The following is a 23,829-nucleotide window of genomic DNA, read 5'->3' on the forward strand; positions in this document are numbered from 1 at the left end:
TGAGGTTAATGTGATGTAGTTATGACACAGGCCTGAAAAAATATGCACAACACGGCGTCTGTCACTCTGGATAAAGTGTACTTAATGTCAACCATTTCTGATTCAAATGCAGGTATTCAGCATCCAGGTGCATCAATATTGAAGTGGACTTGACCTGTCTTAGTCTGCAGATTCTTAAATTAAGGTATTGGAAAATACATGGCTACTACATCTGAAGGTCCATAGCTGCTCTAGTCATGGGGGGCCTATAAATAACCCTACAGTTGAGGGCTTCTCAGCATTCCCAGAGGCATATCGTTTGCTACTTGTAATGCGATCAACAGCCCCATATTTAAAATTAGTCCTGCTACAAACAAAAACAACCAGAGTTATTTGTTCAACTTTATTGAGAAAAAAAAAGTAACCATTAAATAGCAGAGCTATTAGTTGATCGATCAGCCATTGAGAACTTTGAATAACGTATTCAGTGCAAAAGAGAACAGTATTATGGATGATGATTAACTAATGGCTCCACGTTCTAAAAACAAAAAGTAACAAAATATCAAAGTGAACACGTTTGCTCTCAATCCATTCTCAGCAGCACATAAACCAATTATCTTATTAACATGCATAAAATATTTTTCTTATTTACTGCAGATATCTTCAGCAATTCTCCATTCAAAACAGTTAAAGTTAAGATTCACCCATTTTGAATGTTAAAGTTTGTGCATCTCTAATGTTCTATCGATTCCTGCGTCATTCCATGTGTATCTGAGCTATTGCTGTTCAAGCAGGCCGGTATGACAAGGTTTTCACCGGGTGAATTTCTGCCTGCTTGAACGGAAGCTCAGATACACATGGAATGATAGAAAACATTAAAAATGGGTGAATCTTAACTAAGATTAAGTGTATGATATTCACAGACATCAGTTCTCTAATGCTATTGGAAAAGCGTACAAAAGTGTGATTGAACCATGTTGATTCTCTCAATACAGAAATGGTGGCATTGAGAATCTTTATTTTTAGTTGGCACCTCCTGCATGAATTCAGAGCAATCAAGAGCTCTTCACAAAGTGGCTGTGGTTGGCTTTATACAGACATGCTTCGCTGAGTTCAGAGCAATTGGCATCTTTTGTAAAGAAAGAAAAGGGGTATTGGAGACATTTGTCCTTGTTAAGAGGATGTGAATACATTTAGGGGGCAAAACAAAGAATCAATTACTGTTATTTGCTGATGGTAAGGGGTTGCGGCCAAATGGACAAAAAAAAGAACAGTAATTTATAGTTTTTTTCCCAGCTATAATGCAAGTTGATACGACCATGACCGATTATCACATGGCGTACTTCTGAGTCCATTCCCGGGCTATTCTGTTGTACCTGTCGGAAAAGTAACAGAAAATAAATCAATCCACAATAGACAAGGGGTGGAGCTTCAAGAACAACGTCATGCCTTACAACACAGCAACTACCCAAGATAAACCTAAGATGCATGATGTTCACACACAGAGGACTCTCCCATAGTCCCACCAAAATGGCATTCAATACTGTCAAACAGTCCAAGACAGACAATGGGAATACAGGTCAGAGCAAAGCCACCATCCACCAAGGCAAATTTACTTAGTGGCAAAATGTCAGCCTCATTGAGTTAGTTGAAGTGCTGTCAACAGTATAAATGTCAGAACCCACAACAATATCCTCTCCCTCGACGATGCAGGGCAGTCTTACCCTAAAGCATAGCGTACTTTTCTGTCCATTCTCTCGCTAGTCTATTATACCTGATGCAGAAGGAAAAGTCCTATATTATAAGTATCTAGATCTAATATTATAGGGTATAACTCACTTTGCACCGATATTGTTCAAGCCTTTGGATCAAAAAGTTGCATAATATTTTTCACAAAATGATTAGAGTACAATATACTAACTTTTCCGTATCTGTTTTGTAGATACGGGCAATCTCTGGCACTAACGGGTCGTCAGGGTTGGGGTCACATAAGAGTGAACAAATGGACAAAAGTACTGAAAGGGAGATTAAAAAGAAGGATTAGGAGTGGATCTTAGGCATGTGAATCGAAATGAAGTCAAGGTAAAAATGCGTAACACGAAGGGCACAAAGAATAAAAAGCGACACCCTACCTTTAGAGATAGTTAATGCTGGAGACCACTGTGATCTCAAAATATCCAGGCAGATGCTGCCGTTACTGTTAATATTTGGGTGATAAATTCTTGTGGTGAACGCAAGCTGCAATGAAAAGGTTGGAGGAGCAATCAAACACATTGATCCACGGAAACCTCATTCCTCAATCATCTACATGCATCAAGACAACTTCAATTGTAAAAGAACAGAGGAACAAGAGCAGAAATAATTACCTTAGGTGGTTTGAAGGGGTAGTCTGTGGGGAAATGAATAGTCAGGAAAAAAACACCACCTTGGTATGGGCTGTCATTCTGAAAAGGAAACAAAATTACATCTCAACAGTCACACTGAGCAGCCAAAGCAACTTCAAATTCATCAAACAGAGGAACACTTTATAATGATACTCACAGGCCCCATAATTGTAGCTTGCCAATGAAACACTGCCAAAACAGAGAGACAGTTGAGGAATGTTTCAGATGCCATGCTGTTGATCATTTATTTATGCACTTTGAGATTATTCTGTATAATGAAAAGCGCTTTACAAATGTAATAAATTACAAATTATTATAATGTTATGTTTAATACAAGTGCTCAGTTTGGCCTTACTGTCGTCTCCAACCGGGCCAGCGGAACACTGTGCAGGAGGGTCCCTGCCCAGGTCGTTCAGCTCCTGAAACAGAGAGACCAAACCAGGACACCATCAGCCCCCCGTTCCCCTTCCAAGTACCAACACTGTTAACTCATCGTTGCTACTGCACAGACCTCACAGTCGTACTTGGAAGAGCATTTACATTGCTGGTGTTGCAAAGAGCAAGGTGCACAGGAAGTATTTTGAAAGTTTAATTAGAGACTGATGAAAAGAGGAATCAATTTTATAACAACTGTAGCTCAATGATTAGCCTTGGCCATAATGAAAGTGGGCAGTGACTAAACAGTTTCTTGTATTGCAGTGATTGAGCATATGGTATCTTGCAGAGCCCTGTCAGAGCAAGCACTTCAGGACAACAGATCAGGTAAGAACTTCTTGGGCCAATAGTAATATTGTCTATATTGCATGTGGGTCCAAGTGGGAGTGACATGAGAGTGAGAATGTTAGTCATCGAATAGATCAGTAAAATAGGTGCAAGCCTTGAGCAGGCAGGAAGCTGTGGGCTGTGTTGCCGTCAGGCAAAGTTGGTGTCTGTGCGAAGCTGAGCTAAAGTACAGACACACACAGCCGTCACTCAACCTGTAACAGCCTGTGTTGACATGGGCCTAGGCTTCCTCACCCATGGTCAGCTAACAGGTTAGAAAAGGTAAAAATGTTACTATTATGTAAATACAGACCTGCTATATCTCAGTAATAAACATAGGCCTGCATAGACTTCAATGATGCGTATGTGAGTCGAGGAAAATAATTAGCCTAGAGTGTAGCGATAGTCCCAACTTTGCATGATGGATGAGGCCTATCCCTGATAACTTGTGGCAATGTCTCAAACCCCCAAGTCAGAGCGTGGACTGGCCTGACCAGTGCTACACTGGAGGGGAAGATGACAGCAGCATTGCTGACGGTAGCTAGGTTTCCATAAAATTTGAAACAGATTTACACAAAAATTATATATAACAAGCTTTTTTTATGCACATTTTCCCACCAGAGTTGTTTCCATCAGACTGACTTTGTTGCGGATTAAAAGGGAGTGTGTGATGACAGGGCACATAAGCACAAAAGTGTTAAGTTTTTGTGTACTGAATTATTTTTTTTTTTTTAAATAACTTGTTTGTGTATCCATTGCATTTTACACTACTGATAGTGTTGTCGCCAATCTGGTTTTCACACATGCTCTCAAGACAACAGTTTGCTCCTAAAGTGGATACTAGACAGGTTAGGTTATGACATGCATAAGAGCAAGATCTCTTTTATTTGTCAACTGGCAGCTAAGCATTGATCATCTTGTCACTAGCATACAAATCTAATAAGCATGTATTTGTCGTACACAAGGTAATTTTCCATCTATAAAATCGGGTGAACCGCTAATAACAATTACAGCACTTTTTGTACATAGTGCCTCCATTTTAGGGGACCAAAAGTATTGGGACAAATTCACTTGTGTGTTAAAGTAGTCAAAAGTTTAGCATTTGGTCCCGTATTCATAGCACGCAATGACTACATCAAGCTTGTGACTGCAATTTTTTGGGGATGCATTTGCCGTGTTTCAGATTAATGTGTGCCCAATATAAATGAATGGTAAATCATGAGGCCGTCCCTGTCATTATAAATAAGAATAAAATGTTTCCAAAAACACTACCATGATTAGAGATAGTCCTGAATGAATCGTGAATAATGATCAGTGAGAAAGTTAGACGCACAAATATCATACCCCCCAAAAACACAAACCTCCTGTTATTGTGATGGTTAGAGGTTAGCATGTCTGTTAGCTTGCACGATTCTTGCCATTCTCTTTCGACCTCTCATCAAAGCTGTTTACGCCCACAGGACTACCGCTGACTGGATGTTTTGTTTGTCGCATCATTCTCAGTAAACCGTAGTGATGAGCTTGGGTTGTGATCGACTGGTTGATCTCTAAAGAATTCCCAGTTGATTAAACACTTCTGTAAAAAAAATTACGATAAAGCCTTGAGTTCCAATTTGTTTCGCGCTGCTGCTGGTAGATGCACTTGATTCAGTAGCCAAGGCACCGGGAAGGCGAAGTGTTCCAATTTGAACCATTTCATGTGTCTAAAAAGGTACATCTCCACCTACACGGCAGGCCCAGCGAGCAAATCAAGTGCACCCATAGGCCTACCGCTGGCCAATCAGATGGCTCAGATCACTGTGTATGCACAGTACTCGAACCATAGACTATAAGAAACCTTGAACACACAGCAAAGTTGACAGTGAGATTTTCAAAACCATGACTAGAAAGAGACAACGAAAACTGTTTTTGAGCAAGTTCATGTTTAAGTTATTTCAGCACTGTCAAGACTGTTCAACACCTTTATAAGCTATAAAATGCACGTTCTCCCTACTTCCACTCACGCTACAACCAGCACTGCAGATGTAATGAATGAGTAAAGCAAAGTGTTCCGATAAGCTTGCATTGTTAATATTAGCGCCTTGTCTTTTTTTAATATCAAGGAATATTTCACTTTTTCTGATCATAGGAGTAACATGAACTGGTGCATGAGACAGAAATAATGCCGTGCAATTTGAGTTTCGCCATCAGCTGGAAGACTGTATCCCCTTTTCTCAGCAGAGGGACAGTGACTCGGGTGAGAGGCAGCCTAAACGCTGCTCCCTCCCCTCAGACTGACCATCAGATGCAGGTCATCAGTCCAGTAAAAAAATAATAATAAAAAAAAAAAACTATTATGCTCACTTAGCTGTGCCTCAAGTAACAAATTATCTATACATTTTTTAAATTTCAAAATGTTAAGAACATTGGCAGGACACTTCAAGCATAGCCAATAGGCCCAATAAAGACCCAATGTATAGCCTACTGCACAAACCTAATTGTACATACGGTTTTAATTGGTTGATGTTGCATAGGCTTAATACCGGTTTTAAGTAATGTAAAACAAAATTGAACAGTAGAGCTCGGCTTGCATTTTGACTCAGAAAAGGTTGGAGACCCTGCCCTGGACACTTGTGCGTGAAAAAAAGCCCAGGAATGCGGCCGTTGTACACTCCCTGACATTTTATTAGGTACACCACCCCGTTCACGAAACTGGATTGTTTATACATAGTGGGTCACGTGGCCGTGGCTTGCAATATAAAGCAGGCAGACAGGCATCTAAGTTAGTGCTTGATTGAACGTTAGAATGGGCTAAACGAGTGTCCTAAGCAACTGAGCATGGTATGATCATCCAAGCCAGGGCGTTGGGCTGCGGTTGCGGACGGTGCAATTGCCGTACCAGGCGGTGATGCAGCCCGACAGGATGCGCTCACTGGTGCTTCTGTAGAAGTCTGTGAAGGTCTTAGGGGCCAAGCCGAATTTCTTCAGCCTCCTGAGATTGAAGAGGCGCTGTTCACCTTCTTCACCATACTGTATGGGTAAAGGGACCATTTCAGGTTGTCAGTGATGTGCACGCGGAGGAACTTGAAGCTTTTCACCTTCTCCACTGCGGCCCCATCGATGTGGATGGGGTGTGCACTCCCTGCTTGTCTCCTGTAATCTACGATCAGCGCTTTTGTTTTGTTAACGTTGAGGGGGAGTTTTTTTTCTCCCTCCTACCACTATTGTGTCGTCAGCAAACTTGATGATTGAGCTGAAGACGTGCGTGGCCACACAGTCATGGTTGAACAGGGAGTACGGGAGGGGCTGAGCACGCACCCCTGTTGGGCCCCCGTGTCGAGGATCATCACGTGGCGGAGGTGTTGTTGCCTACCTTCACCACCTGGGGACAGCCCATCAGGAAGTCCAGTCTAGAGAAAAGTCTGTCTTCAGGCCTGGAGGGAAGCCAAAGTCATTCCGCTACCAAAGAGTGGTAAAGCAGCCTTTACTGGTTCTAATAGCAGACCTAAATCAGCTTGCTGACAGCTCTTAGCAAATGCAATGCTACTTCTCAGTAAAAAAAAAAATTACAGACTTTCAGCATTCTTATAGAGAAGGGCACTCAACATGTACTGCACTGACACAAATTACTGATGATTGGTTGAAAGAAATTGATAAGACGATTGTGGGAGCTGTACTGTTAGATTTCAGTGCAGCCTTTGATATAATTGACCATAACCAGTTGTTGAAAAACACTTGTTTTATGGCTTTTCAACCTCTACCATTTTGTGGATTCAGAGCCATCTAATAGAACTCGGGTTCTCTTACGTTAAACACGTAAAATGTGGTGTACCGCAGGGCAGCTCTCTAGGCCATCTACTCTTTTCTATTTTTACCAGTGACCTGCCACTGGCATTAACCTGTTAGGGCTAGGGGGCAGTATTTACACGGCCGGATAAAAAAACGTACCCGATTTAATCTGGTTATTACTACTGCCCAGAAACTAGAATATGCATATAATTATTGGCTTTGGATAGAAAACAACCTAAAGTTTCTAAAACTGTTTGAATGGTGTCTGTGAGTATAACAGAACTCATATGGCAGGCACAAACCTGAGAAGATTCTGTACAGGAAGTGCCCTCTCTGACCATTCCTTGGGCTTCTTGACTCTTTTTATTGAAAACTTAGGATCTTTGCTGTAACGTGACACTTCCTACGGCTCCCATAGGCTCTCAAAACCCGGGAAAAAGCTGAATGATGTCGAGGCAGCCCCTGGCTGAAAAACATTAGCGCCTTTGGTAAGTGGTCTATCAGAGGACAATGAGACTGAGGCGCGTGCACGAGGCGACCCCATGTTTTTATTTTCTCTTTGTACTAAAACACGGTTTCCCGGTCGGAATATTATCGCTTTTTACGAGAAAAATGGCATAAAAATTGATTTTAAACAGCGGTTGACATGCTTCGAAGTACGGTAATGGAATATTTAGAATTTTTTGTCACGAAACGCGTCGGGCGCGTCACCATTCTTTACACTTCGGATAGTGTCTTGAACGCACGAACAAAACAGAGGATATTTGAACATAACTATGGATTATTTTGAACCAAACCAACGTTTGTTATTGAAGTAGAAGTCCTGGGAGTGCATTCTGACGAAGAACAGCAAAGGTAATAACATTTTTCTTATAGTAAATCTGACTTTGGTGAGGGCTAAACTTGGTGGGTGTCTAAATAGCTAGCCCTGTGATGCCGGGCTATCTACTTAGAATATTGCAAAATGTGCTTTCACCGAAAAGCTATTTTAAAATCAGACACCGCCATTGCATAGAGGAGTTCTGTATCTATAATTCTTAAAATAATGTTTTTTGTGAACGTTTATCGTGAGTAATTTAGTAAATTCACCGGAAGTTTGTGGGGTGGTATGCTAGTTCTGAACGTCACATGCTAATGTAAAAAGCTGGTTTTTGATATAAATATGAACTTGATTGAACAAAACATGCATGTATTGTATAACATAATGTCCTAGGATTGTCATCTGATGAAGATCATCAAAGGTTAGTGCTGTGGTTTGGGTTTATGTGACATTATATGCTAGCTTGAAAAATGGGTGTCTGATTATTTCTGGCTGGGTACTCTGCTGACATAATCTAATGTTTTGCTTTCGTTGTAAAGCCTTTTTTAAATCGGACAGTGTGGTTAGATTAACGAGAGTCTTGTCTTTAAAATGGTGTAAAATAGTCATATGTTTGAGAAATTGAAGTAATAGCATTTCTAAGGTATTTGAATAACGCGCCACAGGATTCCACTGGCTGTTACGTAGGTGGGATGATTTCGTCCCACCTTCCCTAGAAAGGTTAAACAAAGCATGCGTGTCCATGTTTGAGAACAAAGGAGTTCTTCCACCTCACAGAACTGGAGAACCGAACGACATTTATGTTCTTGAGAAGGTATAAAAGATCGGTGAAGAATCCAGCAACGAACTGGTCCGTTTGGTACAATTTTGTGAAACTCATGAGACAATACATTACCATAATCATGTTTATAGACGAGTCTCAGGTATAAGACTTACATCTAAATGGTTGTATAAAATGAATGAATAAGGATGGAACTGTTTGTGAAATTGTGTAATGTGATTTTGGACTGTTTAATGAAGGAAACTCCAATTCCCTTTGGAGTCTTAACTAAGTCCTTGGCACGTACCCAGGGACACAGACAGGACCTGGCGTCATGAGACAGCCTTTTTCTATGTCCCGAATAAAACCCCCACCTTGGTTTTCTATCACCAGACCGAGCTTACCTCAATTACGAGATGGCTAAAGGTTGGAGACCAGCTTACCTCGATAACGAGAGGGCCAAGGTTTGACCATGCATTCTTTTTTCTGAACTTTAACCATACCACGTGGTTAAACTCTTAGACTATCGATACCGACAGAATAAGAAGAAGTCTTTGATATTAATTACTAGTCTGCAGCTAAGAATTCGGTATCATTGAACACAAAGACCGACAACCGCCATTCTATAACGACATGAATGAATGTTACTCTGAAACTATCCATTCTAACCACGACAGAGAGAGAGAGAGCGGACAGACTCTCCAACAGAATCAAACTTTTCAACAGAGATCCTGACGACACACTGAGCGTAAATATATATATTGATTGCAATTGTTCCCGAATGAGTGAGCGTTCATGTGCAAAGGATTAGCATTTCAATTTTTATAATTATCAACTCTGTAGTGCCTTCTCAGCTGACCCACACTCCCCTTTTGTCTAACAAGCCGCCATGCCGGTTTAGCCCACTAGGGCACATTCCTCTATCATTTCTTTGTAACGATATGTACTGTTTGTTATGCATTTCTGTGAATTACTTAGTAAATAAATGATTTTAAGACAATTGATGTAGGGATGACTCAGTGAAGACTGGCTTCGTGCAGATAACCAACAATTTACGACGTTTGGAATGAGACTGACGTGAGGTAAATAAGTCATTAATTCGAAGACTAATTGATCAGATATTAAAATATCTGAAAGTTATTAGGAAAATTATAACTTTGTAATCTGAATATTTTCCTTGGTGCCCCGACTTCCTAGTTAATTACAGTTACATGATTAATCAGGTTAGTCGCGTTATAATAATTACAGAGAGTTATTTGATAAATATGTCTTCAGTTTTAATGATGCCAAAGACACGACAGTACTGACATGAAATTGCTTCCACCGCAATTCGTAGCATAATTATTTTTACAGACAAAAAGATAACTGTTGGAATTTTCTCTAAATCGCAAGTCAAATTGCAACATTTTGTTAAAAATAAGGCCCAGATTACTTGCCCATATCGTGCAGCCCTACATGCAGTGTGGAAATGATCTCAAATTCAGAAATTGATGAAAATTACTTTTTTGGTGTTGAATTGAACAGTATAAAACAATCAGAATGGAGAAAGAGCCATTGAAATCACTTAGAATGTATGTGTTGCTATCCTAGGGTCACGCACTACTCATTAAGCAAATTTAGAACTTTTATTATTAAAAAGCAAAATACCGTGATATACTATTTTGCCCATATCGCCCAGCCCTATAATAAACCAGAGTTTACATGCATCGTCCTGCATGTTTAGGCCTACATTTTGTTGCTGGTTTAAAAAACTGTGTTGGGTTCAATTCAGTTCAATTGTGTCAGTAAGTTTAAAACAGCAACATCCAATTCTAATAGGTTGGTTATTAGGCTATACATTATTTGTACAGTAACAACCAATGTTTCCCCTTTATTTTTCAGGCAGGCCTCAAAGGGCTTTGAAGCAACATCCACGGTTACTAACAACTTATTTTTAGGCACAGGGCCTGTCCCACTCAATGTGAATATGAAGCTATCTGGAAGCATAGGCCTACATTTGTTTACACCTATTCAAACTGAATGCTCGTAAGCTAGGGATAATGTAAAATCAACACATGACGCCCAATTTGCTCATGTTTCAAGGGTACAGGCTACTACAGCAATGTAATATTGGTGACTTCATCCATGGTGTTTTAGTTTGAATGTTTGCAAATTACAAATCGAATATGCATTCTTTTAGATTAATGCCATGGCCCTGTAACATTAAAAGCCGAGTAGCTACAGTGGCTTGCGAAAGTATTCACCCCCCTGTATTTAGCACTATCCATCATTTCTTCAATTCTGACCAGTTTCTCAGTCCCTGCCGATGAAAAACATCCCCACAGCATGATGCTGCCACCACCATGCTTCACTGTGGGGATGGTGTTCGAGGTGATGAGAGGTGTTGGGTTTGCGCCAGACATAGCGTTTTCATTGATGGCCAAAAAGCTCAATTTTAGTCTCATCTGACCAGTGTACCTTCTTCCATATGTTTGGGGAGTCTCCCACATGCCTTTTGGCAAACACCAATACGCGTTTGCTTATTTTTTTTCTTTAAGCAATGGCCTTTTTTTCTGGCCACTTTCCGTAAAGCCCAGCTCTGTGGAGTGTACGGCTTAAAGTGGTCCTATGGACAGATACTCCAATCTCCGCTGTGGAGCTCCTTCAGGGTTATCTTTGGTCTCTTTGTTGCCTATCTGATTAATGCCCTCCTTGCCTGGTCCGTGAGTTTTGGTGGGAGGCCCCCTCTTGGCAGGTTTGTTGTGGAGCCATATTCTTTCAATTTTATAATAATGGATTTAATGGTGCTCCGTGGGATGTTCAAAGTTTCATATATTTTTTTGTAACCCAACCCTGAGCTGTACCTCTCCACAACTTTGTCCCTGACCTGTTTGGGGAGCTCCTTGATCTTCATGGTATCCCCTTGCTTAGTGGTGTTGCAGACTCTGGGGCCTTTCAGAACAGGTGTATATATATATACTGAGATCATGTGCCACTAAGACTGCATACAAGTGGACTTTAAACTAATTATGTGACTTCTGAAGGTAATTGGTTGCACCAGATCTTATTTTGGGGCTTCATAGCAAAGGGGGTGAATACATATGCACGCACCACTTTTCCGTTTTTTTAAACAAGTGTTGTTTTTTTTCATTTCACCAATTTGGACTATTTCCATTACATGAAATCCATTTAAATTACAGGTTGTAATGCAACAAAAAAGGAAAAACGCCAAGGGGGATGAATAGTTTTGCAAGGCACTGTAATAGGGTGTTTTCCTAACGAGTAACTAACTACCTTCTCTTGCATTTTTATCTTGACTTCGGCGTCATAGTCAAGTGTCAGTGCACGCATGACATCGCTCTAAACCAAGATTAGGAGAAGTGTTGAATATGTATTACTTTGTTTGAGGACACAGCAATTTGACTATTTTACTTTAGTAATAATTACCACAGCAGCCATGTATATTTTTATGCCAGAATTTCGGAATAGATGCCAGAAAATACCAACACGAGGATGACACTCGACTTGGCCAGCTTGTATGACAAGGTTTATATTTCCAGCAAGGAACACCAAACCGAAACCTGCCACGAGTTGGTGGTAGTGGTATGTAACAACAACTCATCTCATCAGGTTTCACCATGACTTGTTTGTTAACTAGCACCAGAAAGTTTAGAGGAAAACGTTACTAGCTAACAATGACACCGACTAAACTAACGTTAGACGATTAATATACTTCGGATTCTGAGCTAACGTTACTGCTAGCTAGATTCTGAACTAATATTTAAGTCATACACTTTAAATTAGCTAACGTTAGCTTAACTACTTAGCTAGCTAAGCTACTAGGCCATGCTACTACTGCAAGCCAAGCTGGCTAACAACCAAATAAGCACGCTTGTTATAGCGAACTGGCAACTGCTCACTATACGACGCGTTACATAGCTAACTAAAACGACAAATATACACATTTACCACATGACCTATAACATATCTAACTTATTTAGCTGTGTTTACGGCAAAGACTCAAACAACAATCAATTTACCTTGTGAATTCGTTTTAAGGCCATTCTGCTAGTGCGTAGGGACCGGTTGTCGAAGATAGAGCAAAGGCTAGCTACGTGATGCTAACTAGCATATAGCAATTAGCTGTAGTGTACGGCGATCTACCTAACTAGCTTTTCATCAACTGACAATATTACTTTTATAGTTGATAAACGGGTATCAATATAGCTATACTGGTATTTCTGCTTTTCCTTGGTCGTTGGCCGCTTTGACTGCACTGGTATTATAACGTTGCCGATTCGTTAGCTCGGCTCGTTCTTCTGGTCACGACTGTGAAGTGAGCAATATTAGCGATAAATTGAGTCAGCGGTTCGCCTTCATAATAAAAGTCCCGCATTGAAACTGGATACAAATAGGCGAATCATGCCACAATTGGACTAAACCCAAACAAAACAAATCACAGAAAGTAGTGTATATTATACAGAAGTCAAATAATACATGATGCAGTGGTGTTATTTGTGTGCATACAAATTATATAATAAATTGCTAAAACATATATAGTGTAACGCGGATATCGACTCTGCCGCTCGAGCATCGATAGCGCGCTGGAATTCGGGCTAGAAGGTCGAGGGTTCGAGACCTGCTCCTTGCCTGTTTTATTACAATACTTTAAACATAAATCATACCTTCAAAAAAGGCATATGCTGGAATATTTGCCACAATGCCTACTTTCAGTTGTTATCACAAAAAATATTACATGAAAGCAGTATTCATGACAAGAAATGTTATACTGTGCAGGCGATGCTGCACTACAGCTCAATGCAAATAAGTTCCCCAAAATACACAACAGTTTTCCCACATCCTCTTAATGACAATTGGTAGTTCACAGTTCGAAGAATGGAGCAGAGCATTTACACATAAAGGCAACAGGACAAAAGAGGCCATAGAATTTAGCACACAGAGTAACAGTCAGAGAGGTAGTGTTCAATTATATTCTGCTGATGTGTAAAGGGCTTTATGAACTGGGTGGTTCGAGTCCTGAATGCTGATTGGCTAACAGTTGTTGTATATCAGACTGTATACCACACCCCCTTTGGCCTTATTGGTTAATTATAAAATACATTTGATTTAATTTGATTCCCTCTTTTACCCTTCTACTCACTTCCTTGAAGCAGAGGGTGGGCATTATGATGAGACCACCTCATGACCACCTCCATTAGTCGAGAGAAGAGAACTTGAAGAGAAAGTTGATAAATGTATAAAATCTGAAGGAGAGTGGTTTCACTAAATGTTTCCCTGTGACCGGATATGATAAACCCAATTCTGACTTCCTTTTCTGTTCAGTTCTATCGCAGAGCCCTGACCAACATGCCATGTAGTGAGTTTAAAATTAAGATTGCTGCGTCTTGTTGGGTATCAGAGCTGGCATGTCTACTCTTGAGAATACTCAAACAACAGGGGGAAACAAGGGTTGAGGGCATTACTTTGCTAACTTTTTAACCCAATGGGAGTATTAACTCATCCTGTCCTTGATAGGGGATTCCCAAAGAAAGTGGGCAGCTAAAACTGGGGGCCCAAAGTCAGAGGAGAGAGCGTTTGAACCCTGAGGGATGAACAGAGCCGCCTCCCGTCTCCCTGAAGCAGAAACCAGGACACAGAGAAGACGAGAGTTACTGTGTGTGTGTGTGTGTGTGTGTGTGTGTGTGTGTGTGTGTGTGTGTGTGTGTGTGTGTGCGTGTGCGTTTGCGCAACATACATTTATATAGTAACTTCCAAGATCCCAAACACTCTTTGCACAATGAAGTAAGCAAAATTAAATAGAGCAGAAAATACACCTAAAGGAGGACTCACAAACACGGGCGCAGTAGGTTGACTGGCAGGTTGGGGTAACTTGGAGCAGCAGGTTGACTGGGTAACTTGGAGCAGCAGGTTGACTGGCAGGTTGGGGTAACTTGGAGCAGCAGGTTGACTGGGTAACTTGGAGCAGCAGGTTGACTGGGTAACTTGGAGCAGTAGGTTGACTGGCAGGTTGGGGTAACTTGGAGCAGCAGGTTGACTGGAAAACTTGGAGCAGTAGGTTGACTGGGTAACTTGGAGCAGTAGGTTGACTGGCAGGTTGGGGTAACTTGGAGCAGCAGGTTGACTGGGTAACTTGGAGCAGTAGGTTGACTGGGTTGGTTGGGGTAACTTGGAGCAGTAGGTTGACTGGTTGGTTGGGGTAACTTGGAGTAGCAGGTTGACTGGGTAACTTGGAGCAGCTGGTTGACTGGGTAACTTGGAGCAGTAGGTTGACTGGGTAACTTGGAGCAGCAGGTTGACAGGGTTGGTTGGGGTAACTTGGAGCAGTAGGTTGACTGGGTAACTTGGAGCAGCAGGTTGACTGGGTTGGTTGGGGTAACTTGGAGCAGTAGGTTGACTGGGTAACTTGGAGCAGCAGGTTGACTGGTAAACTTGGAGCAGCAGGTTGACTGGGTTGGTTGGGGTAACTTGGAGCAGTAGGTTGACTGGCAGGTTGGGGTAACTTGGAGCAGCAGGTTGACTGGGTAATTTGGAGCAGTAGGTTGACTGGGTTGGTTGGGGTAACTTGGAGCAGCAGGTTTACTTGGTAACTTGGAGCAGTAGGTTGACTGGGATGGTTGGGGTAACTTGGAGCAGCAGGTTGACTGGGTTGGTTGGGGTAACTTGGAGCAGTAGGTTGACTGGGTAACTTGGAGCAGCAGGTTGACTGGGTTGGTTGGGGTAACTTGGAGCAGTAGGTTGACTGGGTAACTTGGAGCAGTAGGTTGACTGGGTAACTTGGAGCAGCAGGTTGACTGGATAACTTGGAGCAGCAGGTTGACTGGGTTGGTTGGGGTAACTTGGAGCAGTAGGTTGACTGGCAGGTTGGGGTAACTTGGAGCAGCAGGTTGACTGGGTAATTTGGAGCAGTAGGTTGACTGGGTTGGTTGGGGTAACTTGGAGCAGCAGGTTTACTGGGTAACTTGGAGCAGTAGGTTGACTGGGATGGTTGGGGTAACTTGGAGCAGCAGGTTGACTGGGTTGGTTGGGGTAACTTGGAGCAGCAGGTTGACTGGGTTGGTTGGGGTAACTTGGAGCAGCAGGTTGACTGGGTAACTTGGAGCAGTAGGTTGACTGGGTTGGTTTAGGTAACATGAAGCAGCAGGTTGACTGGGTTGGTTTAGGTAACATGAAGCAGCAGGTTGACTGGGTTGACTGAGGTAACTTGAAGCAGCAGGTTGACTGGGTTAACTGGAATAACTTGAAGCAGCAGGTTGACTGAGGTAACTTGAACTGGGTTAACTGGGGTAACTTGAAGCAGCCGGTTAACTGGGGTAACTTGAAGCAGCCGGTTAACTGGGGTAACTTGAAGCAGCCGGTTGACTGAGGTAACTTGAAGCAGCAGGTTGACTGAGGTAACTTGAACTGGGTTAACTGGGGTAATTTGAAGCAGCAGGTTGACTGGGTTAACTGGGGTAACTTGAAGCAGCCAGTTGACTGAGGTAACTTGAAGCAGCCGGTTGACTGAGGTAACTTGAAGCAGCAGGTTGAATGCGTTGACTAGGGTTCAGTAAATCACGTACAGACATGCATAATATTAAAACAATCCTTCAAATACATTTAAAATCCTGTCAGAACTTGCCACAGACAACCATAGAGATGTTGCTTTGTATTTGCATGTACGTCATGATCGTAAACCAAAGGGGGTGCCTGTTGATCCCCGGTGTGGCAGCAGAGCTGTCAGGTTTGGCTACCTGCTTCTTATAGCAACACTTCTTCACACAACAACAACATACAGCCACCACAGCAGAGAATAAGCAGAAAACACTAATATAAACTCATACAGGCATAGGTGTGAGAGGAAATGAGTGAGAGACAGACAGATGGAGAGAGAGAATTTGTTAATTTCAAGAAGCTTACATCCTTATTACGAGTTTACAACCCATATCGGATACCTCATCACAAAGACAATGTGTATTCGTCTGAAGTATTGGTCACAAAGAAATGTCCATTGTTAATCTAAGTTGATGCAGAGCAAGACTCACTCACCACCACTCCTCAGCTTCACCACCAGGGCAAGGTTGCCATACTGGTCTGTCAGCTCGAACGTGTCTGATTCATAGCGTGCCAGATCCCTGATCTCAAGGCACACCATCGGAACCTTGGAGTCCAGGTGTGAAGGTGATGCTACACAGGGTGGGGTCCAATGGGAAGTTCATCTTGAGGTCCTTGCCCTCAAGTTTATTGTATTCCTCCACCCATTCTGAGAGGCAGGATGGGTAAGACTATATCTGGATAAGAGGGCCAATATAGTGAAGGGTAGATATTCTAACGATGTCCCTGGTCTTGCCATTGTTAAACATGAGAGAAAACATACTCTCATCCTTCTCTGTCACATCTGGCACCTCAAAGATCTTGGTGGTTGTGTACCATGGGTCATTCAGCTGAAGATCAGAGGGACAAAAACACATTCTGAAAATCCTCTAAATATCAGTGCTGAGTGCAGAATGGAAAGTAATCAGGCTCCAACCATTTAATTTGGACCTCTGGCTAAAGTCACACACACCCACACACGCACGCACGCACGCACGCACACTGTAGCCTGGAGTCAAGAGCATTGGGGAATGGGGGGCCTAGTTCACATACGATAGTTCATTTAAAACTGCTCACCACAAGCTTAGCCATCACAAGTCTCCTGAGTTCCGGGTGGTGAATTGTGGTGAAGAAGAGTTTGGTTCGGTAAAGATCACTGTAAATATCCTGTGTCATCTCGTAGGTATCACCCCAGCACACATCAGCCGTGATGAGCTGAGCCAAGCCTGAAGAGAAAGCATGACATTTAAAGGGAGACAGGAAGATGGACAGAGACAGGAGCGAGAGAGAGAGAGATGAGGTGGAGATTGCGTTCACTGACTGTGAGGAACTGTGAATTTAAGCTGTATTCAATGTCAATTAAATCAGGGTATTACATTTATTTGACACGGACATTTACTATGCAGGTAAATGTTACCCACTGTCAGTGTTTTCCCTATGTTAATTTAGCAGCAGAGTGCCACGCCTGCATAATTGTTGTCGCCACTTCAAAAAATATGATACAAAAATGATAATAATGAAAATCATTTTAGGTATTCTAAAAAAAATTACAAGTTAAACTAGAAAAGATAATGGAGCTATATATGTATAAGATCGTCAGAAGTTCAACTAACAACCACCAAATAAAAAGTTGACAGTCAGGGAGAATGCAAAATTCTGAAAATGTCATGACATGGGGCTTGATTTTGTTATAATGTTTGAGTCACTCAGATGGCATAAGAACACAGCATAGGTAATGGAAAAATGTGTAGAATTGCAGGAAATTAGCTTTAAAACAGCAAAATGTTGTACTCCATCCACTTGACAGGTGTGGCATATCAAAAAGCTGATTAAACAGCATGATCATTACACAGGTGCGCCTTGTGGTGGGGACAATAAAAGACCACTTTAAAATGTGCAGTTTTGTCACACAACACAATGCCACAGATGTCTGAAGTATTGAGGGAGCATGCAAATGGCACGCTGACTGCAGGAATGTCCACCAGAGCTGTAGCCAGAGAATTGAATGTTCATTTCGTGGAGACACGAGGAATCTCAAGAGTTGGTATGTCATGTTTTTATACAGCAATATGTAATTTTTTGGGTGACCTGACCAAATTCACATAGAAATAGATCTGCTATTCTCATTGAAGCAAGAAGCGGTAAATATGTTCTATGTGCACTATTTCTATGCTTCCTGTGCTTAAGTTTCATTGTTGCATCTTTTACTTACATTTTTGTACACCAACTTCAAACTGCTGAAAATACTATATATTTTGTTATGGAAAATGTATTTCACAGTGGTTAAGATATCAAAATGATTCTCTACACTATGCTTGCTTGTTTTGTCACATAAACTGAAAATAGGCAAACTATTAGAATTTTAGCAACCAGGAAATGGCGGAGCGATTTCTGCATAGTACATCTTTAACAACGACGTGAGGTAAATCGTAAGCTTGAATAGTAAGTACCTAGAGCTTTCTAAACAAAAAGGGAGTAATGAAGTGATGTACGGGACATTTGATACAGGATGCACTGATGAGTATTGAAACTATCACCTGTGATAAAGCAAAGGGCGCTATGGTAGACAACATACAAAGGTTTAAGAGTAGTGGCTGCTGCATTCTGGTAAATGGTGTCACCATAGTCAAGAAGGAAAGTTGATGGTACAATAATTTTTTGACTTTTTAAAAATGTAACCTTTATTTAAAAAAGATGTCCACCTTAAATCTTAGCTTTTTAACTAGCTCATCAGTATGTTTTTTAAACGTTAGATCTTTATCAATCCAAAACGTCCAGATATTTATAGGCGGAACCCGCTCAATGAGAGAACCATCCAATGAGTGAATATGTAGCCCATGTGAGAAATGTTTCTGTGAATTAGAGAATAATATATATTTAGTTTTGCCTGCATTAAGTACAAGTTTTAAATCAACAAGGGCTTTCTTTAATGTAACAAAATCACATTGCAGCTCTAACATTCATGTATGTAATTCCATACAGATATGCAGTCCGGACTAGAAATAGGTGGACCATCTTTGTTTATGCTCGCCTAACCACACCCAGCGGTGGATGATTAACAAGACAGCCAACCAATGGGATTCCCTGACGTTTAAGAGTGGCTGAAACTTCTGGGAACATTTTTAAAAAACAGTGTCTGGCAACTACAATCATCGACCCGTTTGAGAAATCTGAATTATAGCAAAGATGGTTTAGTATGAATGTCACAACTTCCGCCGAAGTCGGTCCCTCTCCTTGTTCGGGCGGCGTTCGGCGGTCGACGTCACCGGTCTTCTAGCCATCGCCGATCCACCTTTCATTTTCCATTTGTTTTATCTTGTCTTCCCACACACCTGGTTTCAATTCCATCATTACATGTTGTGTATTTAACCCTCTGTTCCCCCCATGTCCTTGTCCGGAATTGTTTATTGTAGTGCTTGTGCACGTTATGCTGGTGTGTAACGGGTTTTGTTTACCCATTGATTTATTGTTCTGTTAACGGTGGTTTTATTTATTAAATTGCACCGTTGTGAATCAGTTTTTGCTACCCTGCGCCTGACTTCTCTGCCGCCAGTACGCACCCCCTACAGAATTCCGGACCTAACTTATGGAGTGAGCAGGAGCAGGTACCGGGAGGGAGACGAGTGGAAGAAGGCTTTCAGTACCACCTCAGGAGCACTATGAGTACCTCGTCATGCCGTACGGGTTGATGAATGCGCCATCAGTCTTCCAAGCCTTTGTAGACAAGATTTTCAGGGACCTGCATGGGCAGGGTGTAGTGGTGTATATTGATGACATTCTGATATACTCCGCTACATGTGCCGAGCATGTGTCCCTGGTGCGCAGGGTGCTTGGTCGCCTGTTGGAGCATGACCTGTACGTCAAGGCTGAGAAATGCCTGTTCTTCCAGCAGTCCATCTCCTTCCTAGGCTATGGCATTTTCACCTCAGGTGTAGAGCTAGAGAGTGACCGCATTTCAGCCATGCGTAATTGGCCGACTCCCACCGCGGAAAAGGAGGTGCAGCGGTTCTTAGGGTTAGTCAACTACTACCGAAGGTTTATCCGGGGTTTTGGTCAGGTAGCGGCTCCCATTACCTCACTGCTGAAGGGGGGGGCCCGGTACGTTTGCAGTGGTCAGCTGAGGCGGACAGGGCTTTTAGTCACCTGAGAGCTCTGTTTACCTCGGCTCCCGTGCTGGCCCATCCGGATCCCTCTTTGGCGTTCATAGTGGAGGTGGACGCGTCCGAGGCTGGGATAGGAGCTGTGCTCCCTCAGCGCTCGGGTACGCCACCGAAGCTCCGCCCCTGTGCCTTCTTCTCGAAGAAGCTCAGCCCGGCAGAGCGAAACTATGAAGTAGGGGACCGGGAGCTGTTGGCTGTCGTCAAGGCCTTCAAGGCGTGGAGACATTGGCTTGAGGGGGCTAAACACTCTTTTCTCATCTGGACTGACCACCGCAATCTGGAGTACATCCGGGCAGCGAGGAGACTGAACCCTCGCCAGGCAAGGTGGGCCATGTTTTTCACCCGTTTTGTGTTCACCCTTTTCCTATAGACCAGGCTCCCAGAACGTGAAGGCAGACGCATTGTCCCGGCTGTATTTTATTTTATTTATTTCACCTTTATTTAACCAGGTAGGCTAGTTGAGAACAAGTTCTCATTTGCAACTGCGACCTGGCCAAGATAAAGCGTAGCAATTCGACACATACAACAACACAGAGTTACACATGGAATAAACAAAACATAGTCAATAATACAGTAGAACAAAAGAAAACAAAAAGTAGATATACAGTGAGTGCAAATGAGGTAAGTTAAGGCAATAAATAGGCCATGGTGGCGAAGTAATTTCAATATAGCAATTAAACACTGGAATGGTAGATGTGCAGAAGATGAATGTGCAAGTAGAGATACTGGGGTGCAAAGGAGCAAGATAAATAAATAAATACAGTATGGGGATGAGGTGGGTAGATAGATGGGCTGTTTACAGATGGGCTATGTACAGGTGCAGTGATCTGTGAGCTGCTCTGACAGCTGGTGCTTAAAGCTAGTGAGGGAGATATGAGTCTCCAGCTTCAGAGATTTTTGCAGTTCGTTCCAGTCATTGGCAACAGAGAACTGGAAGGAAAGACAACCAAAGGAGGAATTAGCTTTGGGGGTGACCAGTGAGATATACCTACTGGAGCGCATGCTACGAGTGGGTGCTGCTATGGTGACCAGTGAGCTGAGATAAGGCGGGGCTTTACCTAGCAGAGACTTGTAGATAACCTGGAGCCAGTGGGTTTGGCGACGAGTATGAAGCGAGGGCCGACCAACGAGAGCGTACAGGTCGCAATGGTGGGTAGTGTATGGGGCGTTGGTGACAAGACGGATGGCACTGTGATAGACTGCATCCAGTTTGTTGAGTAGAGTGTTGGAGGCTATTTTATAGATGACATCACCGAAGTCGAGGATCGGTAGGATGGTCAGTTTTACGAGGGTGTGTTTGGCAGCATGATGTGAAGGATGCTTTGTTGCGATATAGGAAGCTGATTCTAGATTTAATTTTGGATTGGAGATGCTTAATGTGAGTCTGGAAGGAGAGTTTGCAGTCTTGCCAGACACCTAGGTATTTGTTGTTGTCCACGTATTCTAAGTCAGAGCCGTCCAGAGTAGTGATGCTGGACGGGCGAGCAGGTGCGGGCAGTGATCGATTGAAGAGCATGCATTTAGTTTTACCTGCGTTTAAGAGCAGTTGGAGGCCAGGGAAGGAGAGTTGTATGGCATTGAAGCTTGTCTGGAGGTTAGTTAACACAGTGTCCAAAGAGGGGCCAGAAGTATACAGAATGGTGTCGTCTGCGTAGAAGTGGATCAGAGAATATCCAGCAGCAAGAGCAACCTCATTGATGTACACAGAGAAGAGAGTCGGCCCGAGAACTGAACCCTGTGGCACACCCATAGAGACTGCCAGAGGTCCGGACAACAGGCCCTCAGATTTGACACACTGAACTCTATCAGAGAAGTAGTTGGTAAACCAGGCAAGGCAATCATTTGAGAAACCAAGGCTGTCGAGTCTGTCAATCACCACATTTTTATTCGCAGAGTCGAAAGCCTTGGCCAGGTCGATGAATACGGCTGCACAGTAATGTCTCTTATCGATGGAGGTTATGATGTCATTTAGGACCTTGAGCGTGGCTGAGGTGCACCCATGACCAGCTCTGAAACCAGATTGCATAGCGGAGAAGGTACGGTGGGATTCGAATTGGTCGGTAATCTGTTTGTTAACTTGGCTTTCGAAGACCTTAGAAAGGCAGGGTAGGATAGATATAGGTCTGTAGCAGTTTGGGTCTAGAGTGTCTCCCCCTTTGAAGAGGGGGATGACCGCGGCAGCTTTCAATCTTTGGGAATCTCAGATGATACGAAAGAGGTTGAACAGGCTAGTAATAGGGGTTGCAACAATTTCGGCAGATCATTTTTAGAAAGAGAGGGTCCAGATGGTTTAGCCCGGCTGATTTGTATGGGTCCAGATTTTGCAGCTCTTTCAGAACATCAGCTATCTGGATTTGGGTGAAGAAGAAAAGCTGGGGGCTTTGGCGGGTTGCTGTGGAGGGTGCCGGGCAGTTGACCGGGGTAGGGGTAGCCAGGTGGAAAGCATGGCCAGCCGTAGAGAAATGCTTATTGAAATTCTCAATTATAGTGGATTTATCGGTGGTAACAGTGTTTCCTAGCTTCAGAGCAGTGGGCAGCTGGGAGGAGGTGTTCTTATTCTCCATGGACTTTACAGTGTCCCAGAACTTTTTTGAGTTAGTACTACAGGATGCAAATTTCTGTTTGAAAAAGCTAGCCTTTGCTTTTCTAACTGCCTGTCTATATTTGTTCCTAACTTCCCTGAAAAGTTGCATATCACGGGGGCTATTCGATGCTAATGCAGAACGCCACAGGATGTTTTTGTGCTGGTCAAGGGCAGACAGGTCTGGAGTGAACCAAGGACTATATCTATTCCTAGTTCTAAAGTTTTTGAGTGGGGCATGCTTATTTAAGATGGTGAGGAAGGCACTTTTAAAGAATAGCCAGGCATCATCTACTGACAGGATGAGGTCAATGTCATTCCAGGATACCCCGGCCAGGTCGATTAGAAAGGCCTGCTCGCAGAAGTGTTTTAGGGAGCGTTTGACAGTGATGAGAGGTGGTCGTTTGGTCGCAGACCCATTACGGATGATCTCATCTGAGACAACTGTCCTTCCTCATCCTCATCTTCATCTTCCTCTTACTCCTTCACCTCTAGCTTCACCATTTTCCTCCAAAACAGGAGAGCTCATCTGTGGCCTTTTATAGTGCTACAGTTCTGATTTCTAAGTGAACAATTCAGCAACTAGTGTTTACACCTGTGAGGAGTGGGTGTTGCCACTTGGTGTATAGAGCTTGGCATTGTGATTGGCTTTGCTTTCCAAAGGGACTAAAGAGATTTGAATTTTGAATGTTGTGCCTAATGTAGAGAACTGTGTGTAGTGTTTTGCAAAAAGTGTGATATAGAATTGAAAACTGAGCATAAAGCAGGAATTGTGCTTGCAAGTTTGCAGACTTGGTTTAGGGATTTGGTACATGAGTTTCAGGTTTCAGTGATTGCATTTCAAGTTCCGATTTTAGTGTGTAAACAATTGGGAAAAACTGTAATACAACTGAATACATGAAGAGGAAGGACATTTACTTTCATGGCTAGGTTGAAGATATCTTATTTCATGCATTTACCACATGCCATGTTTGAAGCAATTAGTCATAGCCATTAGCCAAAACCAAGAGAACGATGTTTTGAAGTCGATACACGTACCTCTATGT

General features: G+C 42.6%; 1 protein-coding gene across 2 annotated transcripts; it reads right to left on the reverse strand.

Moving 5' to 3' along the window:
• Positions 1 to 368: 368 nt before the first annotated feature.
• On the reverse strand, positions 369 to 12,812 carry LOC106611705 (ubiquitin-conjugating enzyme E2 D2). Of its 2 annotated transcripts, XM_014212192.2 has the most exons (8): positions 12,493 to 12,812; positions 2,719 to 2,782; positions 2,521 to 2,552; positions 2,346 to 2,423; positions 2,112 to 2,217; positions 1,901 to 1,994; positions 1,704 to 1,753; positions 369 to 1,355 (listed from the first exon to the last, which is right to left on the reverse strand). In XM_014212192.2, the coding sequence occupies exons 1-7, from the start codon at positions 12,514 to 12,516 to the stop codon at positions 1,705 to 1,707; spliced, it is 447 nt and encodes a 148-aa protein (XP_014067667.1). In that variant the 5' UTR covers positions 12,517 to 12,812; the 3' UTR covers positions 369 to 1,355; position 1,704. The 2 variants fall into 2 exon arrangements, with proteins under 2 accessions (XP_014067667.1, XP_014067668.1); XM_014212193.2 differs by lacking the exon at positions 1,704 to 1,753 and having other exon boundaries at positions 12,493 to 12,811.
• Positions 12,813 to 23,829: the final 11,017 nt, after the last annotated feature.

The sequence above is a fragment of the Salmo salar genome, chromosome ssa09 (assembly GCF_905237065.1).
Source record: "Salmo salar chromosome ssa09, Ssal_v3.1, whole genome shotgun sequence".
NCBI classification, from domain to species: Eukaryota; Metazoa; Chordata; class Actinopteri; order Salmoniformes; family Salmonidae; genus Salmo; species Salmo salar.